Below are 14,111 nucleotides of genomic sequence, written 5' to 3'. Positions count from 1 at the left end.
TATAGAGCTATCTCTGAAGTCATCATACTTATTAAGACCTCACTGACTAATCAATTCTACAGCATAACAATATACTTTGAAAAATTTCAATCCTTTGATTCAAGATTCCATTCAACATTTATTCACTCAACAGATTTTAACTGAGTGCCTTACTGTGTGCAAGATATGTGCTAGGTACTACAACAAAATGAAAAATCTCATCATTGTTCTCAAAGATGCTACATGTATAATTATATAAGGCAGGTTGTGTTATAAATGATTAAAAAGTATAATGAGTTCAGAAAAAAAGAAAGCACTTCCTGCAGAAAGCAATGTCTGAACCATAAGCTTGAAGACTGGACCAGGTTCCAACAAGGAGACAGAAAAATTAAACCTTCCAGACATAGGAAATAGCCTGAATGAAGAAAGATAAGCACCTTTTCTCCACTGAGGTAGATGCAGAAAATTAAAAGTACCATTAAATCTAACTATATTTGAGAAAAAGCAATACTTTGCTATTCCTCTAGGAAGATTTCTTTTTCTTTCTGCACAATTGTTAAAGAACTTACAAATCCATTTCCCAAAATTTCTCAAATAACTAAGTCCATAGAATATTGCACAACTGTTACCTTGAAGAGCCAGATTTCTCTTTCTATAAAAATTTACAAAAAACAAAAATAAAATTACCATGGTGATATGCATGGTATGCTTATATTTAAAGAGGGTTTTATAACCAGCATGGTGTAGTCAAGAGAAAATTGGCTTTAGAATGAGACAGACCTGGGTTTTGAAACTCAGCTCTACTACTTACTAGCCATGTGACCTTGCAAAAGTTCCTGCTCTGAAAGCCAGTTTCCTTATCTGTAAAAAGGGAGATAACTACCCTGTAAGCAACCCTGTGAGGAAGGGAGAAAGTGTGTATAAAGCATGCTGCATAAAGAAGGTACTTAATCAATGTCCCCTTTAGTTACTCATAACATATTTTACAAGCTAGAATTCCACAACAAAGATAGATCATTTGATCAGTATCATACTAGATCAAAATTAGAAAATAACTGACCCAGAGTATCATGTATACCTTTATGCCACACTACTTTTTATATTGTTACATTAGCTTCAAGGTACAGAGACTGTCTTCTAAACCACTGTTGAGCATGGTACAAAAGCCATTGACTGTAACATACTGTACCTTTTGGTTTGATTTCTCTTCCCTTGAATGGCTAAAACGTGTAAGCTAACACAAACCTGTCACAGTCCGCTGGCCATCACTTAGGTTATTCCACCACTTGTTAATCTAAAACAGAAGGAAAATTGCATATCACCATATGGTAAATACCTTCAGGCTAAGAAAATGAAAAGCCAGAAAGAAAATGCTTTGTGCATAAAAGAGGGATTCCTCATCTGTAAAAATCACTGGTGAACAACAGACATAACATATGGAAGAGTGGAAAGCATAGGTGTTTTATAGGCAAACAGCCTATATTCTCTACACAGAGCCACTGATTAGCTCTGTGACCTCAGAGAGCATTTTATATATCAGTTTCCTGATATATAAAATGGAGACAGTAATAGATCCCTAGCAGTACTGTTGTGAGGAATATCAGTAACGTAAAGCACCTAGCACACTATGAGATACAGATTGATATCAAGTAAGTGATTATTCACCAAGGTCCAATCTAGTTTAAAAATTCTGAGAATATTTTCTACTAAAATTGCTTTTTTTGTATAATAATAGCATTGAGGTTTACAAAAAGAAACAGAGAATCCTGATCTTTCAGGGACACATTGAAATTTTCATGGATGAAATATGCCTAGGATTTGCTTTATAGTAATCAGTGGCAGGGAGGAAAGGGAAAGAAAAGGAATCAGATGAAGTAAAGTTGGCCGTGTGTCAATAATCAATGAAGCTGGATGATAGGGGTTCATAATACTATTCTCTTTCCTTTTTTATCTGTTTGAAATTTTCCATGATTAAAGTTTTTTTAATAAAAAACATGGTCTAACTACGAAATTGAAACAGACTTGGTACACTAATATGGAAAGAAATCCAAGGTAAAAAAAAAAGTTAGAGATTAATATGTATATTGATCTATATATAATAATGATTCCATTTTTGTAATCATAACTAAATTATGTATGAGCTCTCAGACCTTATTCACTATATATATAGTGTGGTGTGGCAGAGGTTCCCAGGACTTTCACTTCCTATGTTATATCTATATATTGTTTCAATTTTCTTTAATAGTCATGAATTTTATATTTTATAGCCTACACTTTAACCATTATACACATCCCTCTTTAGATGAAGATTATGTATATTGCTTATGTCATTTTTCACCATTCTAACGAACCATTTGGCTATCAAAACTCTATAGTGCAGATGTCCTGGAAACCTGTAGCTTTCTAAGGGATCCAGGATTTCAGAACAGCTCAGTTTCACTGTCTTCTCAAACATATTGCACTGAATAAAAATCACTGCTAGTAGTTGTAGTTTTCACCTGCAAACATTACATCCCTTGTGGCCGGCCCGGTGGCACAAGTGGTTAAGTGTGCGCGCTCCATTGCGGCGGCCCGGGGTTCGCCGGTTGGGATCCCGGGTGCACACAGATGCGCTGCCTGGCAAGCCATGCTGTGGCGGTGTCCCATATAAAGTGGAGGAAGACGGGCACAGATGTTAGCCCAGGGCCAGTCTTCCTCAGCAAAAAAAGAGGAGGATTGGCAGATGTTAGCACAGGGCTGATCTCCTCACCAAAAAAAAAAAGAGCACATATTACATCCATTGTTCTTCTGACATAAAGCCTCTCTAAATAGGTAGGGCTCATGCTTCTTGTATGTGTCTATGGGGAAACAAGGAGGAATGAATCCTTCTCCCTACTTAAAGGAACCTTGAACTATCACTAGGAAAAAGAAAACCCAAGGCTGCCCTTTCAGGCTCCCTCTGGCCAGGATTAAGTTCCTAGGAAGGAGAAAATTGAAGAGGACATCAACCCTCTCTCCATTGGAGGGGCACCATGTCATAAAGAAATGAAGGTGCTTGAAAACCAAATGGACCTGCACCCACATACTAGCTTATGGCTTCAGTGCTCAATAAGCATTGTCAAGTGAAATAAATATGTTTTATCTGAAAGGCAATATATTAAAAAATCAGTTCAGAGAAAACAAGGCCATCAACCTGCATATGCAGCAATGAAAAGCTCTAAAAGCTCTATATTTGTACCCTTTTCTTGCATCCTCATCCCCTGAGCACAGTCAGAAACACTCAACAGTGGATATCTACCCGAGGTATGTAAACATCAAATCCCTGAGAAGCTTTTTAAAATCCACATAGCATCTCTACCCCTAAGGCATAAATATTTTGAAAAACTTCCTGTGATTCTAATATGTACTCTAAAATAATCCAGCAGGGTTATTTGAGAGAGGCCCCAAAACATTAATTTTTAACAACTATCCGTGGTGTTTCTTGATACCCGTGGGCAGAGGGACAAACTTCTTGGAACACTGTCAAATACAACATTGCCAGACATACAAAACATTAATAAATATTTACTACAATGAAATGACTCTAGAGAAGAATATTAAATGCACCGATTTTACTTACATTTACTGATCTAATGTTGCCATTAACTAAAACATTTCATAAATAATCAGACTTCAAAAATTGTGACCAACTAGAACAAAGAAAGCCATGTTTATCTTTACCTCCTTTCTGAAGTCTCCTTCCTTTTGTGGTCTTATGCTATCCAACCAATCAGCTTTTATACCATCAAAATAACTCTGGACCCTGGATTTCAGTGATTCATATTGCCAAATAGCAGCTGATCCAAATGCACAGCCTGTAAACTATATAAAATTTATATATTACAAAAGAAACTTAAGAGAGAAATAGATCTATGCATAGTTCGAAGGACAATATTTCATTTCCATTGCTTTTACAAACCAACAGAAGGAACATCTGGCACAGTGAAACCTATTAGGTGAAAAGAACATTTGTTTCCTATTTTATTAACTTCACAGTACCCTGGGGCCTATTTACAGCTAGAAATTTTCAAATAAAATTCAAAATATCAATTTAGCATCACTTGAAATGTTATACCAAATAAGAGGCAGATAAGTTTCTTCTCTAGGGCTTACATAAGTAAACTAAATTCTAACAATTACTAAATTCCTGTTCTCCTGTAATCATTCATGACCCCAGATACCCAGATCCTTTTGATCCTCCTCCACTTGTCTTTACTTTAAGGGAGCCCAAATAGGACCAACGGTACTTTAACACTGCACCCACAGCAAGGCAGGTAACTCCTAGTGACGCGAGCTCTTACCCCAACAGTAAAAAAAAAAGGCTTTACAAGAGTCCTTATAGGATAGGGAGAAGGATAAAAGACTGTTTCTTCTACAGGAGGAATCAAAGCACTTCTCTTGTATGCTTCACCACTTGTTCCTGTGTCTGATCTTCGAGGTTCAACCTTCCTGGGTGCTTTTCTGAATCCACATTTTTGCTGAATAAAAAAGTTAAACCTACAGGGGAAAATAACAGATTAGAAACAGAGCTGCATATTGCAAACGTCAACCTCTGTGAACCTCCCCACCTGGCCTGTATTGTCAATGTCTCAGTTTATTCTCACTCTGTACCCGAAACGAAGCCAAGATTCCTACTCCTAGGTAGGATTCAAAGCCAAACATTGAACTGGTGCCCTTCTGGAAAAGCAGAGAGACAAAAAACTACACCAACTCTACAGGGAACTTGTTTGAGCTGTTACTGTGTATCAATCAACAAATTAATTTGTATCTATCCTCTACACAGAGTTTGCAGTCCTATAAAAAGCTGGAGAACTCCAAGTTGTTGGTTTGAATTAGCATAGAATGGCTCTGTTATTTTGTTTGAAGTCTGGTCAATTTCCAGAACAAATATTTAAATATTGAGTATTATCCCTGAAGTCACTCCAAATTCAATTAACTATTTCCTTTTATAAAAGTACTGACCAATATCAATTAACGGATATTCCCCACCTCTCCCCCTATTTATTGCACTAACAGTTTTGGGACACCCACCAAATGTCTTGTAAAGGATTTTGCTGTTTAAGTCCTTAGAGCTGGACTTCCTCAAAACATCTGACACTACTGATCACACCTTCCAGCCCCAGCTCCTGTAAGACTGCACTCCCTGCTCTTCAAATTCACTTTTCTGATGGCTTCCCCTTTTCTCCTATCCCTTAATGATAGATATACTCGGAGGCTCCAATAGTTCCTCTACAATCTCCATTTCAAACTCAGCCCATATAAATTCGTGGAACATTTTTTTTCTTTTATAAAACTGTAACTTCCCGAGGTAGACGATGTAGTGGCCAGTTCCTGTTGGTTTTCGCTGTACTCTAAACACACTATCCTTCCAGACTCAAAGCTCCTTGAAAGCAGAAATCAGACAGGCCTTCTCATCTTTGTAATCCAGCCCCTGAAACACTTGGGTTGAATAAAAGAATAAATTCATTTCTGTGCCCTGGATGACTTCTAAGCAAGTAAATTATTCAAATATATTTCTTTAGTCCTAACCTCAATTTTCTTGTCTTGTATTTCCGACTATATATTGGACATTTCCACTTGGATATGCTCCCCATTACTTTAAAACCAACATAATCAAAAGGGAACTCCTCCTCCTCTACAAACAGCTCCATTTTCTTACTTCTTTGTTCTTCTAGTGGGACCACGGTTCTCTCAATCACTGAGGTTAAAAATCCAGAAGTCATTGTGGAGTTCTCCCTCTTCTTTATTTTTACCATCCAATTAAAAACCAAGTCAGTCAAATAAAAATATTGTTTTCATCCCTTATCTCATGCCTGGCTTACAGTAACAGCTCACTTAACTTCAGACATTTTAACATGTTGCATGTTCTTCTCCCTTCCTCATATCACCCCTCCTCAAACATTCAACGGTTCCTCAAATGCCCTCTCAGAAAGCCCAAAATCTCTACTTCCAACACAACTCCTTAGCTCACCCCTTCTGGCCTAGAATACTCTGCCATTTGCTAACACTTTGGGTCCAATAATGCCCTACTCCAATTCATCCCCCACATTTTATTAAGCACAAATGTAATATTGTTCCCCTGCTTTAAACTCCACAAGAATTTTTCATCACCCCATCAAACTCAAGCAACGCTACTCTCTTGTTCTGGTACATACCACCCTTTGTTAACTTTTTTGTGCCCTTCAGAATTCAGTTCATTTATCTCCTCCTCCAGGAAGCCTTCCTTAACTCCCTTGGGTTGAGTGTCTCCTCTGTACTCCTTGAGTCCTAAAGCATCTTTAATATACTCTTACACTTATCTCATTTATTGCCTGGACCACAACTAGATTATCACTTCAGTATTCACTGTAGCTCAACCACCACGCTCAGCCGTAATAAAGAAAAGGTAATTATCTGCTAGAGGAAAGAAGGGGTCAAGAATGATTGTTAGTTTAAACAACAATAAACTAACTTACAGCCAAAAGCATTCCTAACTGACATTACCTTTAGAATGGCAGGATTTAATCTCACCAACTCATTTAAAATTCTGAAGCACAATGTTTGAAAAGGAACACAAACATACCAGGTTGGGAATCTGGACTTGAAGCAAAGCTAGACCTTTTGCCCAGAATAATATTTACCTTGAGAATCTCAACAGAAATAAGTGTGGGGCTGAGGACTCCAAGAACATCTCACACAAGGTGGCCCCAGGGTTAAGTTCAGATGCAGAATACATATATTAAGAGTATATCCATTGGGAATTACAGTTGGACATTCAGAACTTGTTGGATAGAATTAAGTACTATGTCTTGGCTCATTGAACATCTATTCCTATTACCTAGGGTACATTCATACGCTGCAGGGACTAGAAAGCTAAAAACTGAATTTCCCAGGTATCCTTTTGGTTAGGATTCTGGATGTCATCAGGATCTGCTAATCAGATACACTGGCACAATATCTGAAGTCAGAATTGAGTTTAGTGAGAAGGCAGGACACAAAGCATCAATTTTGCTAGTGAAAATAACAGTGGAGGCAGCATAGTTCTTACTTTGGTCAGCAGATCCTGATTTGGCAGCAGCTTCCCCAGTCATCTCATTTATTATTATATAACTAGCTGCCCCCAAACTTAAATAACCTAAACCCCTAACTTATTTCTCATGATTCTGTAAGTTACCTGCCCTCAACTGGGCAGTTCTTTTGCTGGTCTCACCTGGGGTCACTCATGCAGCCAGTCATTTGACTGCTCAACTGGAGCTGGAGAGTCTAAGATGGCCTCACTCCCACATCTGGAGCCTTGGTACTAGTTGTCAGCTGGCCATCTCTCTCCAAATCAGTAGTAATCTTTCAGTAATCAACAGTCTGGCAGGGGCTTCTACCACGGCAGTGGGAGTGTTCCAAGAGGGAAAAGGCTAAAGCTGCAAGGTCTCTTTAGGCCCAGACTCTGGACCTTGCACATTACTTCTGCCACATGCTACTTACTGGTCAACACAAGTCACCAAGCCAACCCAGCTTCAAAGAACAGGGAAACAGATTCCCACTCTGGATGCGAGGAGCTGCAAATTATTGTGGCCATGTTTTTAAATCTACCACATCAGCTGTGGCAGAGACAGTTATGACTCTGAAAGCTTAGTCTAGAACAGTAATTCTCAATCCTGACTCCTAAAGAGCAGCAGAATATGACACTCCAAAATATACCACTTTGGAATAAGGATTAGTTTGAGCTGAAGGCAACTAAGAAGAAGCAGATACAAAAAAAAGCTCTCTGCACTGCCCCTAAATGCCTAAAAGCAGGATATAAATTCGTAAAGGTGTACCCACTCTCTCCTCTCTACAAGGAGAGAAATTATCACGAGACAACTCTAGACCCTCATGAGCCCAGAGAAGGCACCAGACAAATCTACATGACAAACTTTACTAACTAGCCCTGTCTTCCATTAGTTCTCTCATATACTACCTTCTCACAATTTGCTGCCCTAGAAACTCCAAGTCCTTTTTCTTTGTCTTGTCTTTTCTCTAAAACTTTGTTGTTCTTTGGTTAAAATGCTATATAAGTCCAAGTTCAAACCACCCCTTTGGGTTACTCATCACTGAGTACTCCTGTGTGTATGTGCAATGCACAAGTTCATAAACTTGTTTGTTTTTCTCACTAATCTGTCTTTTGTCAGTCTAATTTACAGGGCCCCAGCCAATGAACGTAAGATTGGTAGAGGGAAAACAGCTTTTCCTCTCCTATACTACACATTAGAACTGCCTGGTGAGGGGCCGGCCTGGTAGTACAGCGGTTAAGTGAGCGCGCTCCGCTGCGGCGGCCCGGGGTTTGCAGGTTCGGATCATGGGCACACACCGACACACGGCTTGTTAAGCCATTGCTGTGGCGGCGTCCCATATAAAGTAGAGGAAGACGGGCATGGATGTTAGCCCAGGGCCAACCTTCCTCAAGAAAAAAGGGGAGGATCGGCATCAGATGTTAGCTCAGGGCTAGTCCTCCTCGCAAAAAAAAAAAAAAGAATTGCCTGGTGAGCTCTTAAAAGTACTATACCACGGCTCCACTTCATACCGATTAAATGAGAATCTCCAGGAGTGGGACCAAGATATCAGTATTTTTAAGAGCACCCCAGGCGATTCTCAGGTGCAGGCAGGGTTGAGATCTACCACAGGTTTGGGAAAAACTTTAATGTACACACAAATCACCTGCGGATCTTGTTAAATCAGATTCTAATTCAGTAGGTCTGGGATGGGATAAATCTGAGATTCTGCATTTCTAAACAAGCTCCTAAATTACAGATTGACAAACTATGGCCTGCAGGGTGGATTTGGTCCTCCAGCTAACAATGGTTTTTGCATTTTGAAAGAAAATGCATTTTGTTTAAAAGAAAAGACAAAGAATATGTGACAGAGACCACGTGTGGCCCTATCGTCTATCTGGTCTTTCACAAAATGAGTTTGCCAACTCGTCCTAGATAATGCCTGAACTGGTTCATGAACCACTTTAATCCCCCACTCTTCCGACAATATTTCTACTTAAATTAGAACAGTTATCTACAGGTTAACCCTATGGAACAAAAATTAGGATTTGTAACAAAACAAAAAATTCCAATACAAAAGTTTCACTAGAGGGGCCGGCCCGGTGGCGCAAGCGGTTAAGTGCGCGCGCTCCGCTGGGGCGGCCCGGGGTTCGCTGGTTCGGATCCGGGCGCGCACCGACGCACTGCTTGGTAAGCCATGCTGTGGCGGCGTCCCATATAAAGTGGAGGAAGATAGGCACCGATGCTAGCCCAGGGCCGTCTTCCTCAGCAAAAAAAGAGGAGGATTGGCGGATGTTAGCTCAGGGCTGATCTCCTCACAAAAAAAAACAAACAAACAAAAAAAAAAAATGAAAAGTTTCACTAGAGCTAACAGCCGTGAGCATTTTTGGCTGACTTCCAGCATCCATGGCTCTCCAAACAGTAACCTGGAATTTCCAGCCATTTGATCTATTTGGGGAAGCACACCAACTCCTGACTGGCTTAAATCTACACATCCCGTTCCCTGGCAACTTGAAGGGATTCAAGGATGGACACATGTCCCAAGTTAGGCCAATCTGGTCCAGTGAAGTTCAATTTCAAGATTTTGTTTGTAATATTGGGGAAGTGAACTTTTTCTGCTGGATTTGAATCTAAAAGTATATAGCCCCAAGAGCTGCTAGCAGCCGTCTTACAACAAGGAGATAGTATGCCGAGAGAATAAAGCCAACATTTAGGAGGCAGAGCCAAGCCATGGAGAAAAATGGAGTCCTGGTGACAATCTGAAACACTGGAGCTTGCCTTACCAGAAGCCAGTCCTTATCTCTGGACTTTTTAACTGCAGAAACCAATCAATTCCCCTAATCGCTTAGGTTGGTTGGAGTTGGGTTTTCTGTTAGTACAAGCATGCTTTAAATGTAATAAGTACTTCATCACACATTATATGACAAGGTACATTCTTGTCCTTAGGGAGCTTTTGTTTTAAATTTCTTAAAAGGCAAGACCAACCAGAAAAAACATGTTAAATGTCCCTAATTGCAAATGTTTGAGATCATATTTTTTGTGTGTGTGTGAGGAAGATCAGCCCTGAGCTAACACCTGTGCCCATCTTCCTCCACTTTATGTGGGACGCTGCCACAGCATGACCTGGCAAGCGGTGCATCGGTGCACGCCCGGGATCCGAACCGGGGCGCCAGCAGCGGAGGGCGCACACTTAACCGCTACGCCACGGGGCCGGCCCCTGAGATCACATTTACAGGCTTCGGTTCTTTAGCTCTACCCATTCAGATCGGTATATAAGATGGAAAAATAAACGAGTTACCTGAAATAAGTTCAGGAAACAAAGTTGAAGCAACACACTAAAATGGATGGTGGGGTGGGGGTGGGATGGGATGGGAGGAGAAGGTCACTAGAGGTATATACCAACTCACGAAGACAGATCTGCCTTTTCGCTCTGCTGCTTTGTTCCTTCTACCAATAACTCACGATTTGTGAAAGCAACCTAACATGCCCGAAGTGGGAAGATCTTAGGAATACATGAGATCTACACAATTGTTATGGTTCAGTTTTTTTTTTTATAATTTTATTTATTTTTCCCCCCCAAAGCCCCAGTAGATAGTTGTGTGTCATAGCTGCACATCCTTCTAGTTGCTGCATGTGGGACGCGGCCTCAGCATGGCCCGAGAAGCGGTGCGTCGGTGCACACCCGGGATCCAAACCCCGGGCCGCCAGCAGCGGAGTGCGCGCACTTAACCGCTAAGCCACGGGGCTGGCCCTATGGTTCAGTTTTTTAATAGGATCTCATGACTTTTTTTTTAATCTTTTTTTTTTTTTTTTTTTGCTGAGGAAGATTGACTCTGAGCTAACATCTGTGCCCATCTTCCTCTATTTCATATGTGGGACACTGTCACAGTGTGGCTTGATGAGCCGTGCGTCAGTCCGTACCCAGGATCTGAACCTGTGAACCCGGGGCTGCTGAAGCAGAGCATACAAACTTAACCACTATGCCACTGAGCCGGCCCCTGATCCCACAACTTTTAAAAAGAAAAAGTCATATCTATGTATTTGTTGGCTTAATGGTGAATGAGGTAACAGTCTCGGGAATTGTTTTTAACAGTGTGAGGACAAAGACAATGCAACTTAGATTTATGTACAAGTCAGCACTAACGTCTATGTTACTAAAGATTTGTGCGAATAAATTGAGTAGAAACAGCCTAATGTTCAAATGGAGACAAGATGTGTCCAAGCAAACACAGAATAGATTCATTCCACTTAACAGAAAATAGATGTATTTAGGAGAGAGGGGAATTCTACATAAACTCTTACACGCCAAAATTTTCTTAAAACCCATCTTGAGTTAATAGATGGTGAATTAAACAGGGAAAAGAACTGAATATACCTGATATACTAATGTGTCAAGTATTTTACCTAAATATATCTTGACTATCACCCCAATCTAAAAAATTTAAGCTCTGTGTAACTGCTACAATCAACTATTTTCTCTTAGATAGTTCCATACAACTGACAAAGTATGCAGGCTTCTTTCAAGCCTAAACCATTTTTCAGAAGTGCTGCCAGAAGTTTGATAATGGTGAAAAGCTTCTGAAGAGCCTAAATTGAGATTTTTCTCCTTTTTTCTGAAAAAGGCCAGATAGTAAATATTTTAGTCTTTGTGAAGAACAACTTAAATCTGTCACATATTATTGTTTTGTTTTGCAATCCTTTAAAAATATAGAAACACAATGCAGTCTATACAGAAAATGATACATAATAATGTACACCTTAAATTTACACAACATTATAAGCCAATATGACCTCAATAAAATGATAAAAAAAAAAATGTAGAAACCATTCCTGGCTGGTGGGCTGCCTTGGGACTGCTGTGGTTTACGGAACTCTTCTATCACCACTTGTAGTGCTTGTAAAAAATGCAAATTCTCAGCCACACTTCAGGCCTATTACATCAGAATCACAAGGATTGGGCCCAAAACTCTGCTTTTTAACCATATCCGTGACTTTATTCTTCTGCATACTAATTTTAGAACCACAGCAAGTCAAACCAGACCTAATCAAGTTACATACAAGGTAATTCACGCTTCGTACTAACTTTAAGCGCTTATTTCCAGAGGCAAGTAGGCATATATTCTATTTCCAGCTTACTTACGTTCTCCCGTAATGCTCATTTTTCTATGCAACCACAAAAATGTCATTTTCAAACTTTGATTTCAAACTTTGATAAATGGCAAACTTTAAAAAAATTAGATGCTAACCTTCAACATCACATGCATTTCTTCATTTGTTTTTTAGAACGGTCTCCAATTTTTACTGGAGGCTCCTCAATAATCACGTTATTTTTCTTTTCCTTTCCCTTCCTAATGCATATCTTTAATATTTAACACACCTGTTGCTTCCTTCTAGCCATATTCATTTTTCTTCCCCCTCAAACCTTACGCAATTTCGAACTAAACAATGGAATCAGGACCATTGAACTCTCACACTTCCACCTGACCTCCTTCCTCATTCTCCATCTCCCCAGGAGGTTAAGATTAGAGCTTGAAGCTCCATGTTACAGGGTACCATGAAGTTAAAGTACAATATTTGCAAGTTTTTCACAAATCCCTGATCTAACTCACTTGGAGTGCTTGTTAGAACTACAGGTTCTGCCACTCGTCTCCCTGCGCCCACCCCCGCCCCCCTCTAAGTTGACAGGACCGGGGTGGGCCCTGGGAAATAATATATTCTACAACCACTCCAGTTGATTCTTAAGATTAGGCAACGGCTCCACCGCACTGGAGCCTCAATTCTTTACCATGGCTCGCCCCCGCGTTGATCAACACTTTACGTTCTCTGCTACCATCAATGAGGTGGATTCCAGGCACCCATCTAACCAAGTCAGAAATGGGGAAGGTTGAAACTCTGGATTAAAGAACAGGAACAAATTTCAGAGCCAAAAAATATCCGAATCTTGGACAGTTGAGGGATTTCTCCTCGCAATTTAGAACTGAATTACCCTAACGCAAAAACAGCAAATACTGATAGACCAAAATCTTGATACAGCTTCTACTCGGAAAGACTCGAGCAGTTTTCTTCCCAAATCACCTGGAAACCAAATATTCCACCGTCTCAATTCTCCAATAGAAAAGCCTCTCCTACCAATTTGCAAGAGGTAAAGTGACGCCCTCCTCTGACTCCGTCTTCTCTTAGTTCTCTAAACTCTAAAGAAGGTAATTTGTAGTAGAACATAGGTTTTATAAAGAGTGATAGAGAATAAAATCTCAGCTCTGCCATTCTACCAGCTGTGTAACTGCTTCACTTAAACAATGGGTCCAACACCTTCCTCGCGGGATTATGAGGCGTGGCACGCAATTAGCCCTCAGAGATTAGTTGCCCTTCCCGTCACGTCCCTCCTGATGGGCAAGGGGACAGCGCGGGCTCACGAAGAGCTGGGCGGGGGCTGGTCACTGGGCACCCCGGGGCAAGGTGGCGCGGCGAGAAGCGAAGACCGGACGGAGGCGAAAGGCGGAGGGAGAGAGGAAGGGACGGACGAGGACCGGGTGAGCTGGCAGCAGCAAGAGGGGCCTGCGCGGCCGGAGCCGAGGGGCCGAGAGGCGCAAAGCCCGCCCGGGGCGGCGGTCATTACCTGACTCTGAGCAGCCGCGGCGAGCCCAGGACCGCAGGGAGCTCCCCGCAGCTGCGGCCGCCGGCCACCGGAGCCCACGCCTGGCCGCAGCCCCAGCCTCTGTGCGCCCAACCTCGCCACGCCATCTTCCCAACCTCTGCCCCACCATGGCCCGACCTTACCAACCCTGCCACGGAACCACTTCCGGAGCGAGGAAGAACCATAGAGCGCCGAGGCGCAGCCTAGAGCGCCCCCGCGCGGCCGAGCCGAAGCCGACTGGCTGGAGTCACCGGAGACCTGCCCAGGGGCCGCCCTTCTGCCCCCACCGCTAGAGCCGCGCCTGGGAGCGGCGCGGGACAGCCGCCCTGCCTCCGCCACATTGAGGCCCAGTGGAAAAAGAGGAAAGACAACTAGCATTTGTTGAGTAATGCCATGTGCCAGCCTCTTTACCTAGGTTGTTGCATTTAATCCTTACAAAACGCTTGAGGTAGATATTGTCATCACTAATTTACAGT

At 41.5% G+C, this 14,111-nt stretch overlaps 1 protein-coding gene across 1 annotated transcript in view; it reads right to left on the bottom strand.

The window, feature by feature from the left end:
- PARL (presenilin associated rhomboid like) overlaps window positions 1-13,757 on the bottom strand; it is a 48,176-nt gene extending 34,419 nt beyond the window's left edge. Inside the window, exons 1-4 of the mRNA XM_058556233.1 lie at window positions 13,618-13,757; window positions 4,299-4,494; window positions 3,679-3,819; window positions 1,225-1,273 (exon numbers count right to left, since the gene is read on the bottom strand). Coding sequence (XP_058412216.1) covers window positions 1,225-1,273; window positions 3,679-3,819; window positions 4,299-4,494; window positions 13,618-13,742 — 511 coding nt within the window. The 5' untranslated portion in view covers window positions 13,743-13,757. The remainder of the gene's footprint in view (window positions 1-1,224; window positions 1,274-3,678; window positions 3,820-4,298; window positions 4,495-13,617) is intronic.
- Window positions 13,758-14,111: the final 354 nt, after the last annotated feature.

Source organism: Diceros bicornis, chromosome 15 (genome assembly GCF_020826845.1).
Source record: "Diceros bicornis minor isolate mBicDic1 chromosome 15, mDicBic1.mat.cur, whole genome shotgun sequence".
NCBI lineage: Eukaryota > Metazoa > Chordata > Mammalia > Perissodactyla > Rhinocerotidae > Diceros > Diceros bicornis.
The sequence above is the reverse complement of the archived record's forward strand: the minus strand, read 5'-3'. Positions and strand labels throughout refer to the sequence as shown.